The 20,963-nt window shown below is 34.5% G+C and overlaps 1 protein-coding gene and 1 long non-coding RNA gene across 2 annotated transcripts; one reads left to right on the top strand and one right to left on the bottom strand.

Annotated features, from left to right (window-relative positions):
* The first annotated feature begins 12,783 nt into the window (after nt 1–12,783).
* Nucleotides 12,784–19,454, top strand: LOC102619132 (probable aspartyl aminopeptidase). Its single transcript, XM_006485150.4, has 9 exons — nt 12,784–13,067; nt 13,160–13,295; nt 13,656–13,928; nt 14,863–15,010; nt 15,592–15,831; nt 16,427–16,559; nt 16,959–17,140; nt 18,384–18,496; nt 19,146–19,454. Exons 1-9 carry the CDS (start codon nt 12,833–12,835, stop codon nt 19,252–19,254), a joined length of 1,569 nt encoding a protein of 522 aa, XP_006485213.1. The 5' UTR covers nt 12,784–12,832; the 3' UTR covers nt 19,255–19,454.
* On the bottom strand, nt 18,753–20,346 carry LOC127901756 (uncharacterized). The gene is made up of 3 exons (XR_008054021.1): nt 19,964–20,346; nt 19,669–19,814; nt 18,753–18,888 (listed from the first exon to the last, which is right to left on the bottom strand). It is a non-coding gene; the product is annotated as an uncharacterized LOC127901756 (long non-coding RNA).
* Nucleotides 20,347–20,963: the final 617 nt, after the last annotated feature.

Raw genomic sequence — 20,963 nt, 5'->3', positions numbered from 1 at the left:
ATTAACTAATTAACAAAATCAACGGCATCCTTCCCTGGCCAATGGTAGGTATAGTAAATGTGAGCTTTACTATGCTTGTCGATTAGTCAGGGACTCTTTACTTGTAAGCAATCAATCTTCACTATTAGGAGATGGTGCAGGATTAAAATGTGAAGCATTTAGATTAGAATTATTGACCAATACTAGTGATTGAAATAAACATGCTTTCATTGACAAGCAAAGCCAAAATGATGAAATCGAGACACTTGGACATTTTTGAATTTCAGATAAGGACAATGCAAGTTGCTAGTTCCTCCTAAGATTTCTCATTTCCCCTTCTTAATGATTAATTCTATTATTTGGAATATTCGAGGGATTAATAAGGCCCACACGGTTCATAGGTTGCGAAAACAGATTCGAATGCATTGGGTATTACTAGTTTGTATTTTAGAGCCGTTTTAGGAAACCTATTAAATGGCTTCTACTAGGATTCATCTGAGGATGGAAAGCATCGTCTCTTCTTAGTCTTGGAAGGTTTGGGTGTTCTTGTCTTCCCCATTTTTAATGGAGGTGATTTAAGATGCGAGTCTGGTGATTTATGGCCAGATTAGTTATCCGTTTTTCCCCAATCTTGTTTTGATTTCTAATGTCTATGTTAGTTATTCTATTCATGTGTGGGAGGATTTATAGGACGCTATTGTGGCATTTGCTGACACTCATAATAATCCTTTGATGGTTAAAAGTGATTTTAACATTCAGTCAGTGTTGGAGTTTTTTATGGTCATGTACAACCTTAGGCTACTTTGAATGCATGTAACCTGGCTTTATTAGATTATGGTTTGGAGGATGTTCGCTTTATTGGCAAGTACTTTCTCTTAGACTAATAAGAATAATCGGACGCTCCTTAACAGGGTGGTGTGTAACGCGCTTTGGTCTAGTTTAGTTTTGGCTTTTGAAGTTTCTCAACTAAACACCACTGCTTCCGATCATTATCTGTTGTTGTGGCCTGCAATAGGGAATCAGCCTGAAGATTGGCTAGGTTTAAGTTTATTCATGCTTAGCTTAAGTACTCTGGTTCTCTCGAAGTGGTTAGACGGTCTTAGTCTGCTCTAACAGTGGGTTATAGGATGTTGGCTTTTCAACAGAACCTTCTTTGCCTAAAGCTTTGCTTAAAAACTCAAAATAAAAATTGTTTTAGTAATGTTTTCCAATAGGTTAAAATGGTTGAAGAATATGTGGCACAGAAAAAGAGGCAATATGAATTAGTGTTTAGTGAGTGTGAAAAGCGGATGTCAATACTCCTTTTTTTCATGTGATGATCCAAATGAAGCATTAGTTGTTCTATGTTCATTGCATCCAGGATGCTTCTTTGTTGTCGCTTTCTGAGCCTTCTACAGTTGCTAATTATGTCGTACAATTTTTTCAAGGGTTTTTAGCCGATGGTGGCAGCTGGTTTCAATTAACTTATTTTAGTTTTATTCTTTTTTTGTTACAAAGGAGGATGATCTAGGCTTTACGCAGGGTGCCTGACATAGAAGATGTTTGCCAAGTGGTTTTTTATTCACCCTAGCAATGCTCTCAGTCTTGATGGTTCTTAGAGGTGGCAAAAATACCCGCCTGGTCCGGACCCGGACCGTACCCGGGTGTTGCGGGCCGGGTAATACCCGGCCCGGGTATGAAGCCGGGTCGGTCTTGGGCATCACTTGATAAACCCGGAACCCAGATTTTATTAAAAAAAATTATAAAATATATATTATTTTAAATATTTTATATTTATTTGACTTATTTATTATACATATATAAAGTTTTAAACACTTAAAGTTTATATTTTCATGTCAAATTTTATTGAAATAAATTTAAAACTTATAAAATTATCAAAAAATAAAAAATATATACACATAAAATATTAAAAAATATAAAATCCAGGTACCCGGATTAAAACCCAACCCGGACCCGAACCCGGACCGGTTGCATCCGGGCAGGGTCCGGTCATGGCAATACCCGGACCCGGCCCGGGGTTTTGCCATCTCTAATGGTTCTTGTAGCAAACTTTATTAGATGTATTGGGATATCATTGGGACTTATAAGACCGCTACGGTTTTGGATTATTTTATGCTATGCCTAAGGCCTTTTAAAGTGCTTTATTGGTTTTTTTTGCCTAAGAAAGACTCCCGTGTTACTTGGGAAGATTTTTGGCACTACTTTATAATGTAATGTAAGTAATAATGTACTAACTAAGTTGTTAGTTTTGAGATTTTTTGCTCTACTTCCTCATCTTATATTGCCAAACTAGAATGAATTTTTTCTTAGTTTGGGGTTGTATGATATCGTCTTGTTAGTTTAGGGGCTAGTTTTTTGTGTAAACCACCGTACTGAGGTAGTAATATAGTTTTTAAGCTGGATATGGTTAAGGCTTATAATAGGATGTCCTGTCCTTATTTCTTCAGATGCTCTAATGCTTTGGATTTTCTAATCGTTGGGTGTCTTTAATTAGGCGAGCGATTTTATTATTGGTGTTGTTTTTATTTTAAAGATTAGACCACTTATAATCCCAGTATATTTTCTTGAGGTACACTATAATCGCTCCTATAAATATTTCCCTTTTGAGTTTTGTGGATGACTTTGTTATCCTTGTGAATGGGAGTTGATGTAGTCTTAAGTGCCTTATGACCATTTTGCACCATTATGACGCTATTTTGATTCAGCTTATCAGTTGGGCCAAGAGCAGCTTTTATGTAAGTGTTGGGCCTTAACTTCTCATTAGGCTATAGTTCAGTCTGTGATTGGCTTTTAGTAACAGTAGTTTCTTTTTACTTATCTGAGTTGCCCGATGTTTGTGGGTTGCATGAAGATTCAATATTTTGATAATATGGTTGTTCTCAAGTCAAGGATTGGATCTTAAAGTGCGAATCGACTACTTTCTTTTAGTGATAAATTTGTGCTTATTCAACACGTGCTTTCTCCCATGCCTTTTGATCTTTTCCATGTTCTTTGGCTGCCTCTTGCAGTTATCTCACTTCTCGATTAGTTTTTCACTAGATTCTTATGAGATACGAATTCTAGGTGACATATTCACTAGTGTAGATGGCCATTTGTTTGCTTTCCTTTGGTGGTTGGTGGTTTGGGGGTTCATTCTTTTTCTGATATAGTTGATGCTTGTGAGCTGAAGCTTTAGTGGTGGTTTCGAGATCAATATTCTATTAATCCTAGCATCCAGGAATGGTTCGGCTCCGATATACTACTTCTCCACTTTAAATATTTTTATGCTTTATTCGTTATAGTACTGAGCTTCATCTACATTAGCTAGTTAGATTTAGTGGTAATAGTTTTTTGTATGAATGTTGATTTAGCTTTATGTCTCTTTCTTTTACAACTTTACTGTTCATTCTATGGTACTTGTGTCCTATTTTTGGAATAATGTTGTTTAGGATAGGGCAAGCCTTTTATTAGTCTTCATTTTTTATATTGGCCGGATATGCTTCATTGGACTTTATCTAAGGATAGTGACATTTATCTATGCGGTCAACTTAGAAGATTGTTCGCGAATCTTGGACCTTGACTGAGGTGACATATCCTTTCAGTGTCTAGTTTTTCTTTTAATACGTGGGTTTTTTTGCCACGGATGACATTTATTCTTGAGGGGCATCTACATGGTTTCTCAGTGTCATTGCAGTTGGGTTGTTGAGACTGTCAGGCATTCATTTTTGGATTACCTATTGGTTAATAGATCTGGCAACAGTTTTTTTTTTTATAACTTCAATTTTTTCTTCTCCCTATGCTTTGCTTGTTCATTAGCGATGATGCGTCCATTCTTCTTAACATGTTTGAGTCCTCATTCCATGCTTCATTATATACAGATCTGGAGGGCTCAAAATGATTTCAAGTTCAATTTTTTTGCCTTTCATACGGATGTTATTGCTTTTCAGGTGGATTCTGAAATTAGACTCGCTCGCTATACTTTTAGCTTTAAACCTTCTCAATTGAGGGGAGTTTTTTATACTTAGATTACGAATGGTTTGTAAATTATTCTGCCTCTTTATAAGCTGGTTTATTGGGTTTTTTAGTTGTAGCCACCGCATAAGAAGGTGAAGTTGAGTAAGGATACTTGTTCTCGAGGCAATCCTGGCATGTTTGTTGCTAGTAGTTTTATACGCGACCACTGAATAGTGATGTTAACTACTTTTGGTTCTTTGTCTGGACACCAACCTATTATGTTTGCTGAATTGATGGCTAGAGGGTTTGGATATTGCTACTCAATTTGGATTTTTTGTCTTAAGATGGAGTCTAATAAGCAACTATGGTTTCTTGGGTTATTTTTCATGGCTCCATACAATGGGATTTTGCTTATCTCCTTGGTAGGATTCGATCATAATCAGGCATGTCTTTCAGGAGGCTACATATTTTTCTTGTTGGAACAAGAAAATCTTTGGTCAAAATCATCACTTATAATGTAGGAACATTCATGTTGTATCACCAAGAATCAATTAATGAATTATGCGGAAGCGTACCTGAATCAATAATACTGAATTGCTCTCCAAGGATATGTGGTTAGCCTTCCAGATCTACACGTTCTTCTAGAGAATCCCTTAAGTTTTTTACTGCTCTCTCTCTGATGATGGGATGCCAATAAAGAATAAAAAGATACGTGTAACCTGGGGACCATAACCACTTAGATAGACAATTTGTTTCTGTTGCCATTAAGTATTCCTAATTTTGCCCATCATAGAATTAGAATATCATTTAATCTCTACACATTAAAAGCTCACACCCTATTAGATACATTAAAGCTCATAATACTGAAAACCTTAATAGATCACTTTTAATTGGGCTTAACCTTATAAGACAGTCTACAATATATAATTTTGAACATATAAACCCAATGTTAGATTAAGGATCCAATAATATTGGATTAAAAAATCCAACATTGCTAATTTCATGGCCAACTCGGCCTGTACTCATCAGACTCGTCAACGTTTTCTTAGCATTATGAACCTTTCAGGTGGTTTCTATGGCATTCTTCAATTGGATGCTCTTTGGATCCCATATGTTCAACATTGATTTCACCTTAATTGGGTTTTTTTAGGGAACTTTCCGCTATATTACTTGTTAATCATACTTTTGTTAGGAGGTTTTGGTTTATATCCTCCGCTTTTTGTTTTTTTTAACTAATTTATATAACAAGTAGGTACGAGCAGGCCTAAACCCCCGGCTTCTTGGTGGTTTTGAAAAAAAAAAACTTAACTAGAATTAAAAGAGATGTGTAACCAAAATAGATATATATATATATATATATATATAACTCCACAATAGAGTGTTCCATAAAATTAATATGTATTTTTTTCTATTTTAATTTTTAAGGTTAAATTGGTAATTAAATTTTTCTTTTTTTTAGTATCCAAAAAAAGAAATATTGTTGTAAGAGAGTAATATTATAAAACTAAGCAAAAAGGAATAAAAAGTGAGAACAAATGTGTCAACAATTTAATGATAGAGATGTTTTAAGGTATTTTTGAAATTATAGGGACTAAATAAGAATTAACCTCAAAATATAAATGACTAAATGAGCTTTTAGCCTTTTTATATATTGATTTTAATAATTGTTTGGAATATGATTGCAGTTGCAACATACAACTAATTAATTTAAATTTTTTTAATTTAGTTCTTTTGATTAGTTAATTTATTCCATTTTTTCTCTGTAATTTATTTCAATCCTCAATCCATTTTTTGTACTATATAAACCTCCAATATGATTAGATAGAATTTTAATAATGTACATTCTACGAAGTGATTCTGATGTTTTTTTAAAAAAAATTAAAATTTCATCTCTAATTTTTTTCCTTGTTGGTAAGGATCACAAAAATGAATAATTTGATTTTCATTGAGTTTTAAAAAAGAATTACAAGATAAAATATATTTTAGCACTTGCTGTTGTGGTTTCCCCATCTTTTCATGTAAAAGAGTTGTTTCATGGCTTTTTCAGTTTTTTAGTTTTTCTTCACCATATAGTTCGCTTTAGCACTTTGTCCTTCACAACTAAAGACCCACGATAAAATTTTTATAGATCATTTTTTTTTATTAATGTCAGCAATAGAATGAGTGATTTTAAGTAAAATTGAGAATTGTTATCACCTACAAAATTAACTTTTCACCTTCCTTGATTTCTTAGATCTTATGTGCAAGTCAACCACTTTTAGTTTTTTTAGTTCCCATTAGTTATAGTTGTTCTATAATAAACATTTTGATCTAGCTACACAACCTTTCTTTTTATTTTTTTAATTAAATCTATTTTGAAACTTTGATCTTTCTTACATGTTCAACCACTGCCTGTCACACTCTATTAGAATTATTAAGCCATTTAGAGGGAGAGAAAATGAAGAGAAAATAAATAAGAAGAAATCTAGATTAATTTGGAAATCTTATTAAATATGAATCTAGCTTATAAATTGAATTGATAACAGCTCTATTTATAGATGCTTATAGTTGCAACTAGTTTCAATATAATAACAGAATCTGAACAAATTCAATCTTTCTAGCAAATTACAAATTACCGGCTATTATTTAGTTACACCAAATACTCTAAACTACATCAGATACTGTAAGCTAGTTACTCTTATTCTTACCATTTGTACACCCGAAAATCATCATCATTTGATTAGTCTTCTTCAATTTGTTTAACAACTGCATTAAGCTTGTAAAACCAGCATATCATAATATCTCAACATCCCCAACAAGCGCAACCTGGCAAAACAAGGTTAAGCTTGGTGCATAAGTGATGAAAAAGACGATAAGATAAAGTCTTAGTGAGAATGTCAGCTATTTTGACTGAGCTCGGAACATAGCACGCTTGAAGACTCTGATTAGCAACTTTTTCCCTTAGAAAATGAACATTAAGATCAATATGCTCAGTACATGATGAAACTTAGGATTGCTGGATAAAGCAATTGCACTTTGGTTGTCGCCCTAAAGAATAAGGGTTGAAGTAAGGGAAATACGAAGTTCAGTTAGTAAGGATTTGATCGATAAAACCTCAAAAGTAGCCATTGCTAGGGTGTTGTACTCTTATTTAGTACTGGACCTAGAGAACATTGCTTACTTCTTAGAACACCATGAAACCAGATTGGGACCAAAGAAAACACAATATCCAACTATAGACCTTGTTGTCATCTCTGTACCCAATCTGTATCACTAAAGCAATCAATGTGCAATATACTATAATTATAGAATTGTAAGCCCATATGTAAAACACCCCTTAGATATATAAGGATTCTTTTACATGTCTGCCAATGATTGATGGTTGGAGCAACTAAGAACTTAATTTATTCACTAAAAACCTACTCCGACCTAGTTAACATTGCACATTGCTTTTACACAAAGTAACAAAATCAAAAGGCATAACATTAGTTTTTGTGAAAGGAATACTTTCGGTCATAGAAGTTGAGGGAGTACAAATAGTGCTTTTACACAAAGCAACATAATCTTGTATTTGGTCTGTGAAAAATAGAGACCAAACTTGTTTTTAGCAACTTGAATTCCAAAGAAGTTGTTAAACTCTCCAAGGTCTTTGAGAGCAAAAGTTGACTGAACTTGAGAGATAAGCTACTTTATCAAATGTGAACTTTAGCTTGTCACAATGATATCATCTATATACGCAAAACAAGCAAGAGATGGCCATGAAACCTTTTAAAAAAGAGAGAAGTGTCTAACTTTGAGTTTTCAAAGCATGTTGAAGTGTCAAGATTTGTTTGAGTCTGTCAAACCAAACTTTGGGGGCCTATTAAAGGCCATACAATGCCTCTCGAAGCTTGCATACATGATTAGACATAGATTGATTCATAAAGTTCTCTTGTTGATGCATATAAACTTCTTCTGTTAGATAACCATTAAGAAAAACATTGTTAATGTCAACTAGCATTAAGGGCCATTGATTCATAATAGCTAAGCTAAAAATGACTTATTGTGGAGGCCTTAACAACTGGACTAAAATCTTATTATAGTCAATTCCTTAAGTTTGATAGAATTTTTTTTGCTACTAGTCTAGCCTTATACCTAGGAACACCGCCATTAGGGTCATATTTGATTCTGAAGACCCACTTGTTGCCTACTACTTTAATAGAGTGCGTATGTTGAACTAGGGTTCAAGTGTGATTGTCCAGCAATGCTTGAAATTCTATTTTCATGGCTTGAAACCATTGAGGATCAGCCAAGGCTTCTGACATTAAATAAGGTTCAGTTTATTTGGGTGAACAAATTGTTATATGGTGTTAGGGATTGAGACAAATTGTTATATGGTGTTAGGGATTGAGTTGGTATTTCAAATTACCAAAATCCCATATTGTTTAGATAAGAGAGCTTTAGTTAGTTTATCTATAGAAACCAAATATGGTATAGTAATAAGCTCATAAAGAGGAGGCTCATGCGCACGAAACCAAACCCAAAAGAGGACCTCATTCTGGCAATCTATTAATTAAGCCCTCGTGCCCAATAACTCTTATATAGGGGGACCCCCCTGCAAAGTGCCATGTATGTGCACGGGGTTGGCCACTTTTTATGGCTTTATAGTTTACTTTAATTATTTTTAATTTGATTTATATTGAGAATTTGATTCCTAATCAAATTAGGATTTATTTTAATTCCTTGTATAATTATAATTTGTATTTACAAAGGCTAGAGAGTATCTATATAAAAAGCCAATTGCACCATACAATTGTTATCTTAAAAATTGCTTCGCTCTCTTTTCTGTGTTGTTTTCGATCTTCTTTGTCGTTATTAGTTTTGTTGTTCTAAACTATGGTGTTGAATGCAGGTTCGCAATAGGAGTTATTGTATCCTAGAGATCAAACCGCCTTTGATCGTCTTTCTTGCACCGAGATATTGTATCTTAAGGCGCAAAATTTGGTATTAAGGACAGTGCTCACGCACGCCTTGATTGTCTCGTTGAATCTGTCCAATTTTTGCTGGTTTACTATCATTGTTTTTCTAACAATCTTCAAATCAATTCATGAGTGATCTTCCACCCCCATCGGTTGTTGCTGATCTTCGATCTTCGTTGATTGCTGGGCTTCCTACCCTCACAGCCTCTGCACTACTTGATCTTTCTTCTTTTGTCGTTATCGACACCAAAAGCTTGTCGAATACCGCAATTATCTTTCTACTTATGACTGTAAAATTGATCACCATTTGCTGCAGCAAAGCTAACTTGTGTTAGTACATGATACCCTTTAGGTATGTAGTCACCATGAATAATTGAAGAAACAATTCCAGTATCAATTAATGTAGTGAGAGCAATCTACTTACTGTCTGATAGTTGGTGGATGACCTTAACATATGGTTTGAATGTTGGTGCTTACTGAATTATGAGATCAATAATGTTCTTCAAAGAACGTAAGGAATTTTTCATCATCTGAAGATTCTTCTGACTTATCTGATTCAATTGTTGCATCAAACTCTTAAGATTGCAAGTCAATTGTGAGTAATGCCTGATTAGGATCGTCAGACCATGTGTAGTAGTCATCATCAAATTCTTGATCTTCAATTAACTGGAGTAATTTAGTTGGGATCCGCTTCTTGGATTTGTATTGCTTTGCATAATATCCTTTTTTTCCATAAATAAAACACTTGTCTAACTTTCTTTGGAACTTCCGTCTTTTCACAAAGCGGTACTTCTTGCTTTTATTTAGTTTCTAGGCCTTCTTTTTCTTGTTGTGGATCTTTTTGGAATAAGAACATGAGTTGCCTCAGTCATGGCATCCAAATTTGTTGGGTTTGTCATTACAATATTTAGATAGAGAGATTTTCTCTATCTGCTTCATGTGCTTCTTGAGATCTTGGTTCCTGCAATGATTCTGGATCAGTTCAGTAGCCATTTGATACAGTTATGCCAATCCAAAGTTTGTTAAATCTATAATGGCTTCAACTTTGAACTTGGTTTCAAGTATTTCTGTTACTGGTCCTGGCATGTTGAGGAAAAATGTTCAATGAATTGTGTATGTGGGCTTTTGGAAGAGAAAGTAAAGTCTTTCTTACTCCATGTAATACTCTTCAAGCTATTAGACATCACAACACTTATTCTGAAGGAATTGTTTTTCCATCAGTTGTACTTCTCTTGCTCTAATACTCGTGAAATCCAGTGTAAGATTATTTAGGACAGCACCACAAGGATCATCTTGACTCAACATATGTTCTCTTTGGGCTAGCGTTAAAATTTTGGACCACCATCTTCTCAAAAATCCAGTAAAACACGCTATTAGTCTCTGCATGGCAGCTTATTTAGATAGTTATGGTGCCCGTTGACATTCTCCTTCATACCAAGCCATCATTTGTAGGCTTGATAATATCAATATTCCAGAAAGTTTTGGCCATAGGAACGTGTGAGATTTGCACTCGTGTTTCCCATTCTTGGCCTTATTCCTCTTGTATGCCCTCTGGCTGTTCTTGCTAAGGCTTTTTTTCTTGAGGGTCTGCTGATGAAGTTACTCCTGAGTGTTGGCCTGCTTTAAATATAGATGGCCGGGAGAATCTCCTCCTTGTGTCCACATATGTTGGATTAGCAAGGAAATAGGGTCTTCCTTCCATCATGATTGATCTTCTAGAGGAATGAGAGAATTCAATTGTTCGGCTAGATCTAAATGAACTATCTGAATCTTCAGTTTCCTATTTTGTAGCCATAACTGGCCATGGTTGTACTTGTGGCATCTCACAGCTTTCTCCAGAATGCTTTGGTGTTGTTATCAATGGAGCTCTCTTCCCATACATGAGCTGGTTTGGAAGGCTTGTCATTTTTCCAGGACTTTTCTTTTTGTTGTTGCCTTTTATAGTACTCTTGATAGCATCGTAAAGTCCTCATTCTTTCTTTATCATTGTCTGCTCATGTCTTTGCAAACATTGTTATCTTTGTGGGTTGGTTATGCCATTCTGATAGTTGTTTTCTTGTGAATCTCTAGGCTTTTTGAGTCTTCTTGATCTGCTTTTGTATCTCTTGTACTTGGATTGCCAGTTACGATTGTTGAGCAATAATTTCTTCTAATGCTTTATTTTGTTCTGAAGCATTGATATTGCTCCAATTAATAGCCTTTTTTATGGGTCTGAATTCTGTTGGATCTGCTTTCTGGATTATCCATTTTACAGCAGCATAATCATCAGATACTCTCCTCAGAGACTCTTCTCTAGTTTATGGAACATTGATTACACCAATAAATCTGGCTGAACAGGATCTCCGTGGCATGTGCGAGTAGGACATCGGATGCCATCATTCAATCTGGCATCTTTTACATGGATATACTGGCTTGGCTTCCTTAGGAAGGGAAACTGATATTCTACCATCTTTTAGCCTGTCTACATTTAGCGTTTCATGGACTTGCAAGGGCTTATTGTTATGCTCATATTCATTTATCAATTGTGGCATGCTCAATTGGTTTTGTTTGAAAGTTTTGGGTTGAATGATTCTTCCTTCTCCAGTAGCAAATCTGGTGATAGGAATGTTATTATGGCTCATAGAAAACATGTGGGTTTAGACTTTGTAGGTCATCGTATGGTAAACTGCAAGGGCTAATTCATCTTATTTCATAGTTAATCTATTTATTCGGACTAAGACTTTTATGATTTCTGGGAGATTGGTTTGTGTAGGACTAGGGTAAAGTTTGGTTCTACTTGGACAACTACATGCCCTTGATTGAGTCCCACCCCAACTGTTGAAATCAAAGCTTTTTCAAAAGTTTGCCATCTTATATCAAGAATGGTAAGAAAACAAGTGACTCATAGACTTGCAAGGGCTTATTGTTTTGTTCATATTCATTTATCCATTATAGTGGAAAGCTTAAGGGCATCATCAATCTATATCAGAAAAAATTCTGATATAGGTTTGTACACTTCATCCACTTTATGTTGAAATTTTGATGGAGCATTCTTTAGTCCAAATAGCATTTTTTTTCTTCACTTATAACTCTTCAAGAGAAGACCTACTACTTGGAATAGACTTCTTGAGTCTCATTGCTCCATTCACTTTCTATCCATAAGGATTTGGTTATACACTTACTAGTCTCGTCGATCAACAACCCCATTCTTTTATGATTCCATGGGTTGAGCAACGATCCAGTTTTGGAAGGGATGATAAGAGGAAAATCTAAAAATCTTTAGTCCAGAACTTTGAAATCCAGCACAAAGAACTCCTACAGTGTTATGCAGACATTCCATATAAGTTATGGTCTAAAGAAAAATACTTTGTCTCACTCCCATATAAGGAAGGATGGACTATGCCTCATCAGACAGCTTCTCTTCGAGAGATGCCTCATGATAGTCTAGCCATTCTTCTCCAGACTGTGCCCACCATGCTAAGTCTTCTTCTAGTTATTTTCATCAATAACATGATAGAAGTCTAAATTAGGTTGGAAATATATACATATATATCAACTTCCCTTTGCATCAATAGCAAGGATTAACTCTATATAGAGTTACATCACTTCACTTAATTGTTTATCCTTATTTTTTTTATCATTTAAAAATAATAATGATATATTAATACAAAATGTGTATCTTAGTTAATGTGGTATTATCTAATAAGCTCAAGTAATAATTAATTATAAGATTTGTCATTTTCAATTTAAACAGTTAATTTCTGTTGGTGTCACCTAAGTTTGGATATAAAATTTATATCTCTAAAGTATATCAACATTACTCTAGTGAAAAATATGAACAAATAAATAAATAAATAGACAAAATAGACAGTGCGTTGAAGGGTAATTTAGACTTTTCGTATAAATTTAGGCTACATTTCAGATTTCATTCCGATTCAAATTTTATGTCCAAAAGAAACCAAAGCCAGAACGAGATAGCATTCGTTCACAAAAGAAAAACAAACATGTCGGGGTTGACTGTAGCGAGGCTCCAACTCTTTCATTATCCGTCTTCCACCGTTAGAACCACCGTTATTTCATCAAAACTCCATCACTCTTTCCCCTCGTCCAATCGCTATCGTCCACGTACCCTCCACAATTTCAGCACAAGCGGGATTGCGCAAAGTTCTTCTTCTTCTTCGATAGTTGGGGATCTTCTTGACTATCTCAACGAATCTTGGACTCCATTCCACGCTACCGGTGTGTTGCACTAAAACGCTGTCGTTTTTTCGTCAATCTAACTGAATTTTAATGATGTCTTTGTAATTTATTTGATTTGCTTCCTTTTGCAGCTGAAGCGAAACGATTGCTAATCGATGCCGGATTTGAATTGTTGAATGAGAATGATGAGTGGGAGCTTAAGCCTGGTGGAGGATACTTCTTTACTAGGAACATGTCTTGTTTGGTTGCTTTCGCTGTTGGACAAAAGTAATTAAGATGCTTTAAAGTGTTTTTTATGTGAAAGCTCTGAAAGTGCTTCCTTGAAAAGTGCTTTCTAACTAGCATTTAGAATGATTACGTTATCCATTGTGTCTCCAGAAAGTACTCCTCCATGTGATATATTTTTTATTTTGATTAAGCACTTCTTTTTTGTGATATAGCTCGCGAGAGATGCTATCTTCAAAAGCGCTTTCTAATGCTTTTACGTAAACTGCTTTCAAGTTTTTTTTTATAGGACATGTTTTGAAGTGATTTATACCAAAGCACTCCCAAACGCACTTTGAATCTGTTTTTCACTGTGGGTAAGTGTTTATATGTTTTAATGGTACTTTCTCTTCTTTTGTGCAGGTATAGTGTCGGTAATGGTTTTCACATTATTGCGGCACACACTGATAGCCCGTGTCTCAAACTTAAACCAAAGTCTGCGTCATCAAAATCTGGTTATTTGATGGTGAATGTACAGACTTATGGAGGTGGTTTATGGCATACATGGTTTGATAGGGACTTAACTGTTGCAGGAAGGGTTATAGTGAGAGGTAGTGATGGTTCGTTTTTGCACAAGCTTGTCAAAGTTAAAAGACCTTTACTAAGAGTACCCACATTGGCTATTCATCTTGACCGGTGAGTTGCTGCTCCCTAATCTTCATAGAAACTACACTTTGAGCATTACATGTTGATTTCAATTGATATCTCTGTTTTTCAGTTGGCTGCAATTAATTCTTCTAACAGTTTGTTGCTGCTTCCTTATTTTTCATAGAAATTATATTTTGAGCATTATATATTGATTTCAATTTATATGTATCAATGAGTTGGTTGGCTGCAATCAATTCTTTAAGATTCATTCAATGTACAATATATAAAAATAATAGAGAGAAAATGAATTTTTCTGTTGATAGTTGTGTTATAGTTGTTGTGACCATTTCCTCGACCTTGGTTGGCTGCAATCAATTGTTTAAGATTAATTCAATATAAAATGAACAAAATAGAAAATAATAAGATTTTCTATCCATAGAGGATGGTTAAGTTTCTTCTGTTCAGCAGTGAGGAAGATACAAAATAGTAAAGAAGTGAAGAGAATGATCAAATTACTGGGTGAACTTGGTTTTGGAAGTTTGAGACATCTTGTCAGGAGTTGGTGAAATGACTTACCAACTCATGTTCAAATTTACTACTTTTCTGTCGTGCCATATTCTATCATTGTAGTTCAGAACTTGATTCATTAAATGGGTTTATGTTTGTACATGGAGTTTATGTTAGGCTTGCCAATGATCTTAAACAACTTTGGATCTGTTTCGGTATTAGAACCTAGGTAGCTTCTAGAGGAGCTACAGGGAGTGTTTATTCTTTGATCAATACTCCTGTTGGATTTACTATTGGGATTTTATAATGCATTTGTAGTTTAATATTTTTATAATTGGCGATTCTGCTATTGGTGTTGGTACAGCACTACAACTTTATGATATCCAGTGAAAGTTTTTTGCTTTCATCTCATGGACTGGTATTCATACACTCGTTTATGTAAGTAAGTTGTTTCTATTTTGGTTGTTTAGCACAGTACTGTGAACAAGGATGGATTCAAACCAAATCTGGAGACTCAGCTAATCCCACTACTTGCAACCAAATCAGAGGAAACATCTGTAGAGCCAAAAGAGAAAAGCAGTACATCATCTTCTAAAGTTACTCACCATCCACAGCTTATGCAGGTATCCTTTTAAATGTTTTACTGTCATATAGGAAGTAAAGTGAGTAATAATGATAAGATAGTGGAGGATAGATCTTTAGGTGGTTGAAATTGAGCTTTCCCTTTCAGTTTTACTTTTTTGGTGCATCTATGATAGGAAACAGAGGCAGCTAATGGTGATAAGTTATAGTTGAAACTTTTTTGACAAAACTATTGACTTTTTAGTAATTGAATATCCTATGGTATCTAAAATGCAATCATGAAGATTCTTCAGACAATTAAGATGGATTTATTTTTTGTGTGCATGAGCACCTGTCTTTAAATGATCTCAAACATTCAATCTATTTCCTGTTATTTTTAAACCTATACAATTGGACCTTCGAGATCAGTGTTTTTATTCTGTACGGATCTGTAAAATGTACTGATGTCTTGATGGTAGACTGGTGTTATGAGTTTTCTATTGGATATCAAAGATTTTCTCCAATTGTAATTATTAGCCGAACTACTTGTTTGATCCATTGCTGTTGCTTATCTGAAATTGGATGCTATTGGTGATACAGTTGGGGTATTGGTTTAAAATTTATTTGCTACATCTATTTTTAGATTTTGTCGCAAGAGCTGGGTTGTGGCACCGATGACATAGCGAGTATTGAGCTGAATATTTGTGATACCCAACCTAGCTGCCTTGGAGGCGCAAACAATGAATTCATATTTTCTGGAAGACTAGACAATCTTGCTTCAAGTTATTGTGGTTTGAGAGCTCTGATTGATTCATGTGTGTCACCTAGCAACTTATCAAGTGAACATGCTATTCGGATGGTTGCTTTATTTGACAATGAAGAGGTAAATTTGTTTCCACAATTTGTAACCATGCATAAAATAGAGCATTTTTCGTTCCTTGGATGCTTATTCAGAGAATGTTCTATCTTTCTGCTTATTCTTCTGAAAAAAATAGTCTAGATAATTAGATATTAAATATGTAGATGCTTCAGGATTATCCTCAGTCTATGAAGCATCTATGCTTGACATGATTTTGATCAAGGCAAGTTTGTAATTTTAGAAACTATTAATTGTAAGAGCGATCAAGCATTAATGTTATTTCCTTTGCTGCTTTGTCCTTTGGAGATTATTGTTATGTGTTCCAGCTAGATAGAAGGTTGAAATATATGTTCTAAACAGTTTCCGCACATTTATAGTAGTTATCTTAACGGTAACAGAAGATGAATGGTTGACTGGCCACTAGTTTTTTTCTTGGGAAAGTCATTATCATTCTTAAGTTGGGTGATAAAGCAGATGTTTGTTTCTGCTCTTGCATTGATTCAAGTTCTATTCGGCATTGTTTCTATTGTTAATGTTGAAAATCTTTTATATGCAGCTTCCCTATGTGGATTGGCTGGTATACGAAAGTTATTTCTGAATTTTAACTCCTATTGCACAGGTGGGCTCAGATTCATATCAAGGAGCTGGTGCACCAACAATGTTTCAAGCTATAAGACGCATTGTTGGTTCCTTAGCTCATGAGCATGTTAGTGAGACATCTTTTGAGTGCACAATTCGCCAGTCTTTTCTTGGTAAGCTTTAAGGCACATTTTGATTATGGTGTACTTGGATCTATAATTTATCTATTCTCATTAGTGTTGTAATATTACTTACATCAATTGTTTCTTTGATTTTTTGCTTAGAAATTAAATTTTTTTACTACTTCTACTAAATATCTCTGCTTCTTCTGTGATATTAACTTTCATTTGTTTGTCTTTTATTATTCTAATTTTAAGATACCGCATTTTTCCTTTTTTACTGAAGTACAACCGGATATGAACATAAATTATAACACAGATACCTGGTGCTAAACATTCAGACATCCAAACCTGGAATATGTTCCATGTTAATGCTCGTTTACATGTCAATTCTGCAATTTCTTAATCAACATGACCATTAATCCTTTTTTCTGTGGCGTTGTCTATGTGTAGTATCTGCTGACATGGCCCATGGAGTTCACCCAAATTTCAGTGAGAAGCATGAAGAACACCATCGGCCAGAAATGCAAAAAGGTCTTGTCATCAAGCACAATGCAAATCAGCGTTATGCTACTAGTGGGGTGACAGCTTTTCTTTTTAAAGAGATAGCAAAACTCCATAACCTTCCAACTCAGGTAACAGCCATTTTTGAGTCATTATAGCAAGGAGTAGGAAAATAAATTCAGTTTAATTGCTTGCTTTCACCAGTTTTCGACATAATTATGAAAAATCTTCTTTTAGGCACCTTATCACTACACAACAAAAAAAGTACCATTTTTCAAAATTATACGGTCTCATCACAATGATTCGTGGTCCATCGTCAAACAGTTGTTCGTGAAAAATGAATTCTGACCTTTGTGATGTGCCTTTATTTAAAAAATAATAATAATTGAGCCCTTGAAAGCTAATGCAATAATCAAATTTGAAGTTAACCCAACTAATACATACAACTAGTGGTTTCCAAGTGACGTAGCTCTAGTTTCATCATTGAGCTTAAACAGTTATTTGTGAAAAATGAATTCTGACCTTTGTGATGTGCTTCCTCCCCCCCCCCCCCCCCCTTCTTTTTCTCTTTTTTAATTTTTATTAATTGAGCCCCGGGGTTCTTGGAGGTTAACCCAACTAATACATACCAAGTAACCTGGCTCTAGTTTCATCATTGAGCCATCCTAATGTATTTTAATCTTATACTCTTGGTCTAAATTTTGAGATAAAAGTTGTTACCAGCTGTTTAAAATTCAAATTTATGCTCTGAAGAGTGTTTGTAGTAGATTACATTGGAGTTATGCTACTAAGATAATTGACTGATATTCATGCTAACCATTTTCAAATACATTCAATTGTCTGAGAACGAAAAGAAGGCTTGAAGGTATTATTATCCATCCTTGACAAGGGATTATATATGTCTTAACAGGCATAAACAGTTTACATTTTGTAGTCAACTCTTTGGTGGTTTAACATTTCTGCACTTGAGTTGACAGAAATTTTAACCAAATTGTGTGGATGCTCAGTCATGATCATTGGTTAGGTCCTAAAGTCTGGACTAATCTATTTATAGAACTAGTGTACTAACCAATTGGATTTTTAGTTCGTATGCTATGAGCATATGAAGTTGATATATCTATTTTCACCATATGTTAGACACACACTATTGATAAAGATGTCTCTTATTGATAAACATAAACAATATAAAACAACTTGAAATATCAATGGTTTGCAAATCAAACTTTCCCTTCATGTGGAAAGAAATTTTTATAGTGTTATTGGACTGTAATATATGATACCTGTTTACACATTGTACATTTGTATTTTATAGCTTTTTATGTTGAAATATTTACTGCAGACTACATAACTTCCAAAATCTATACTTTTGTGTAGGAATTCGTTGTAAGAAATGACATGGGATGTGGATCCACAATAGGGCCCATACTTGCCTCTGGGGTTGGCATCCGTACTGTTGATTGTGGCATTGCTCAGCTTTCAATGCACAGGTATCTAAATTTTAATTACTTTGTCACTGATGCAGGGTTGGATGGAGTAACCAATCTACATAATTGTTCATGAGGTGACAAAATTTGCTGGGGTTTGGTCCAATCAACCTTTAGCATTTTTATGCTAAATAGAGAGACTAATAATATGTTAACTTCAGTTTTGCCACTTAAAAAGCAAGATTTTAAAATTAGTAAAAGCTGAAACTGTTCATACACATCGTGTGTAACCTATCTGTGACATAATAAGTAGGGTTTAATAAATTTATTCACTGCAACCTAGTCACATAATGGCCGTGTCTTACTGTCTTATTTGATAAACACGGGAGCAGACAAATCATGTTCCTTAGTGGCTTATATTTCATTGACTTGGGAGTCCAGCACTTTGTAACGATCTGTAATAATATAGAATCCAATCAGTATCTTTGCTAACAAAACAATTTGTTGAGTTGCATTTTTTATTAGAACCATGATATGAAATGAAGCAAATTGCTATTTCTGTATCTATTTTTGTTGATTCTAGCTGACTGCTACTCTGAAGAATCTTTTAGTGTTCATAAAGCTAATGAATTTATCTCTTAATTCAACACTGCTATCTTTGTCTTCTATTTTTCTTCTTCTAAAGACAGACTTTTGCATTCTTGATTTGCAGCGTGAGAGAGATTTGTGGAACAGAGGATATAGACATTGCTTACAGACATTTCAAAGCTTTTTACGAAAGTTTTTCCAGCATAGACAAGAAGCTAATTGTGGATTTTTAATAAGTTTTTAATTGTGGTCATTTGGAATTAGTAATATTTTTCTTCATCATACTATCTATAGTTTAGAAATACATTGTGGAACAGAGGATATAGACATTGGTTACAGACATTTCAAAGCTTTTTACAAAAGTTTTTCCAGCATAGACAAGAAGCTAATTGTGGATTTTTATTAAGTTTTTAATTGTGGTCATTTGGAATTAGTAATATTTTTCTTCATCATACTCTCTATAGTTTAGAAATACATTGTTGATCCTGAAAATGAAAATTTTTTTACCCAACATATGGATATTGGCTAAATTGAGAGGTTTGAAAAATCAGAAGTATCAATTTGATCAAGTTTTTCCTGAATCCATAGAATTTGAGGAGGAAGTGGAGCTAACATTCCGATCTGAGTTATGGTTTGATTTTGAATACCCTTTTGATAGTTTTTGCTTTAGCTCAGACAACAAAGCCTGATTCTCCTGGTTGAGCTGTTGAGCCTTCCTTCGCAGTTTCTCGTTTTCTTGAATTATGTAGCAGTTCTGCAGGTATAGCTGTGTGTTTAGCTTGTCCATACTCACCTGAAATCACACAGAGTATGTAGAGTTACCATTAAGAAGCTATATGATATTGTACCACAAAAGCTTATTAAGAGCCTTGAAACTGTAGGACTGAAATTTAGGATGACATGATGCTCTAGTTTCATGTTTAAAACAGAAGAAATACAAACCTTGAGTCCTCGGTGAAGAGGATTCAAAAGTGAAAGCACAGCTTGTGAAAGAAAGGCAGAAGTGAAAAAAGCACTTTGAGATATATAAATAGTCTTGAAAGCAATACATGTACAAATCTATCTTGTCTGCCTTTTTTCAAGTTGAGGAACTTGATTATAGAAGCACCTTTTAACCGTCTGAGAGTAGAGGAAGAGCTGGGTAATGATTAGAACACCAAAAGGGGAGCCTTTTTTAATGAAGTTGTTAGAGCATTGCACGTAAAAGCACTTAATTAAAGGGAGATGCTTAGGCCACAAGACGATTGTTATTTGCTAGCAGTACCAGATGGAGCAAGAGAGTGCTGCATGTGTTGGTGGGTTAAGATATGTTGGATGTTGTTCATGTGATGGCAGTCTGGCAGCAATGCAACGGGACAGAAGGGTTATTTCTGAAATTTCAAAACTCACATGAGTTCTTCATCACTTAGTATTTATGGGAAAAGAAAAATACAAAATTTCAAGGAAAAAAAAATTTGGTTAATTTAAAAGAAAAAAATGCCTATCAAGTCCAAGACCTTTTGTAACCTTTAAAACGCTTTGTGATGTAATATTGAGTGATACCTATCTAGAATAGCTTCCAAGTAGACTTACTGAAATGTTGAAAACATTTCTTAATTATTTGAAGTTGCTTGAATTACCCATTCAGGATAAGAGATCCAACAATTTGTCAAGATTTACCATTTCTGTAAATGCAGTAAAATAATATTTTGAAATTTTATTATGCCAATGGTTAGTAAGTTTGAGTTCGTGTCAATAAAATATATAGCATTATTTATTTCCTCTCTAATTTAAATTTGACCTTTTTAAATCTAATCGAAATTTAGATAAAATTAGAACATTTATCCGGTTTGTCCACCTTGATGAACAATTTTACTGATGAACACACACAACTCCAGAACATATCCAACATTTGCCCCGACTTGTCTCCCTTGGCAAAAGAATTCCAAACCGAAACTCGCTT

This window comes from Citrus sinensis, chromosome 4, assembly GCF_022201045.2.
Source record: "Citrus sinensis cultivar Valencia sweet orange chromosome 4, DVS_A1.0, whole genome shotgun sequence".
Taxonomy (NCBI): Eukaryota; Viridiplantae; Streptophyta; class Magnoliopsida; order Sapindales; family Rutaceae; genus Citrus; species Citrus sinensis.
This window is presented reverse-complemented; position numbering and strand designations above follow the sequence as displayed.

Bases quoted from the DNA above. Each gene is read 5' to 3' on its own strand.
- LOC102619132 (XM_006485150.4), top strand. From the start codon at position 12,833: ATGTCGGGGTTGACTGTAGCGAGGCTCCAACTCTTTCATTATCCGTCT. The intron at 13,296-13,655 runs GTAATTAAGATG...TCTTTTGTGCAG, and splicing joins GCTTTCGCTGTTGGACAAAA to GTATAGTGTCGGTAATGGTT. The intron at 13,929-14,862 runs GTGAGTTGCTGC...TGTTTAGCACAG, and splicing joins TTGGCTATTCATCTTGACCG to TACTGTGAACAAGGATGGAT.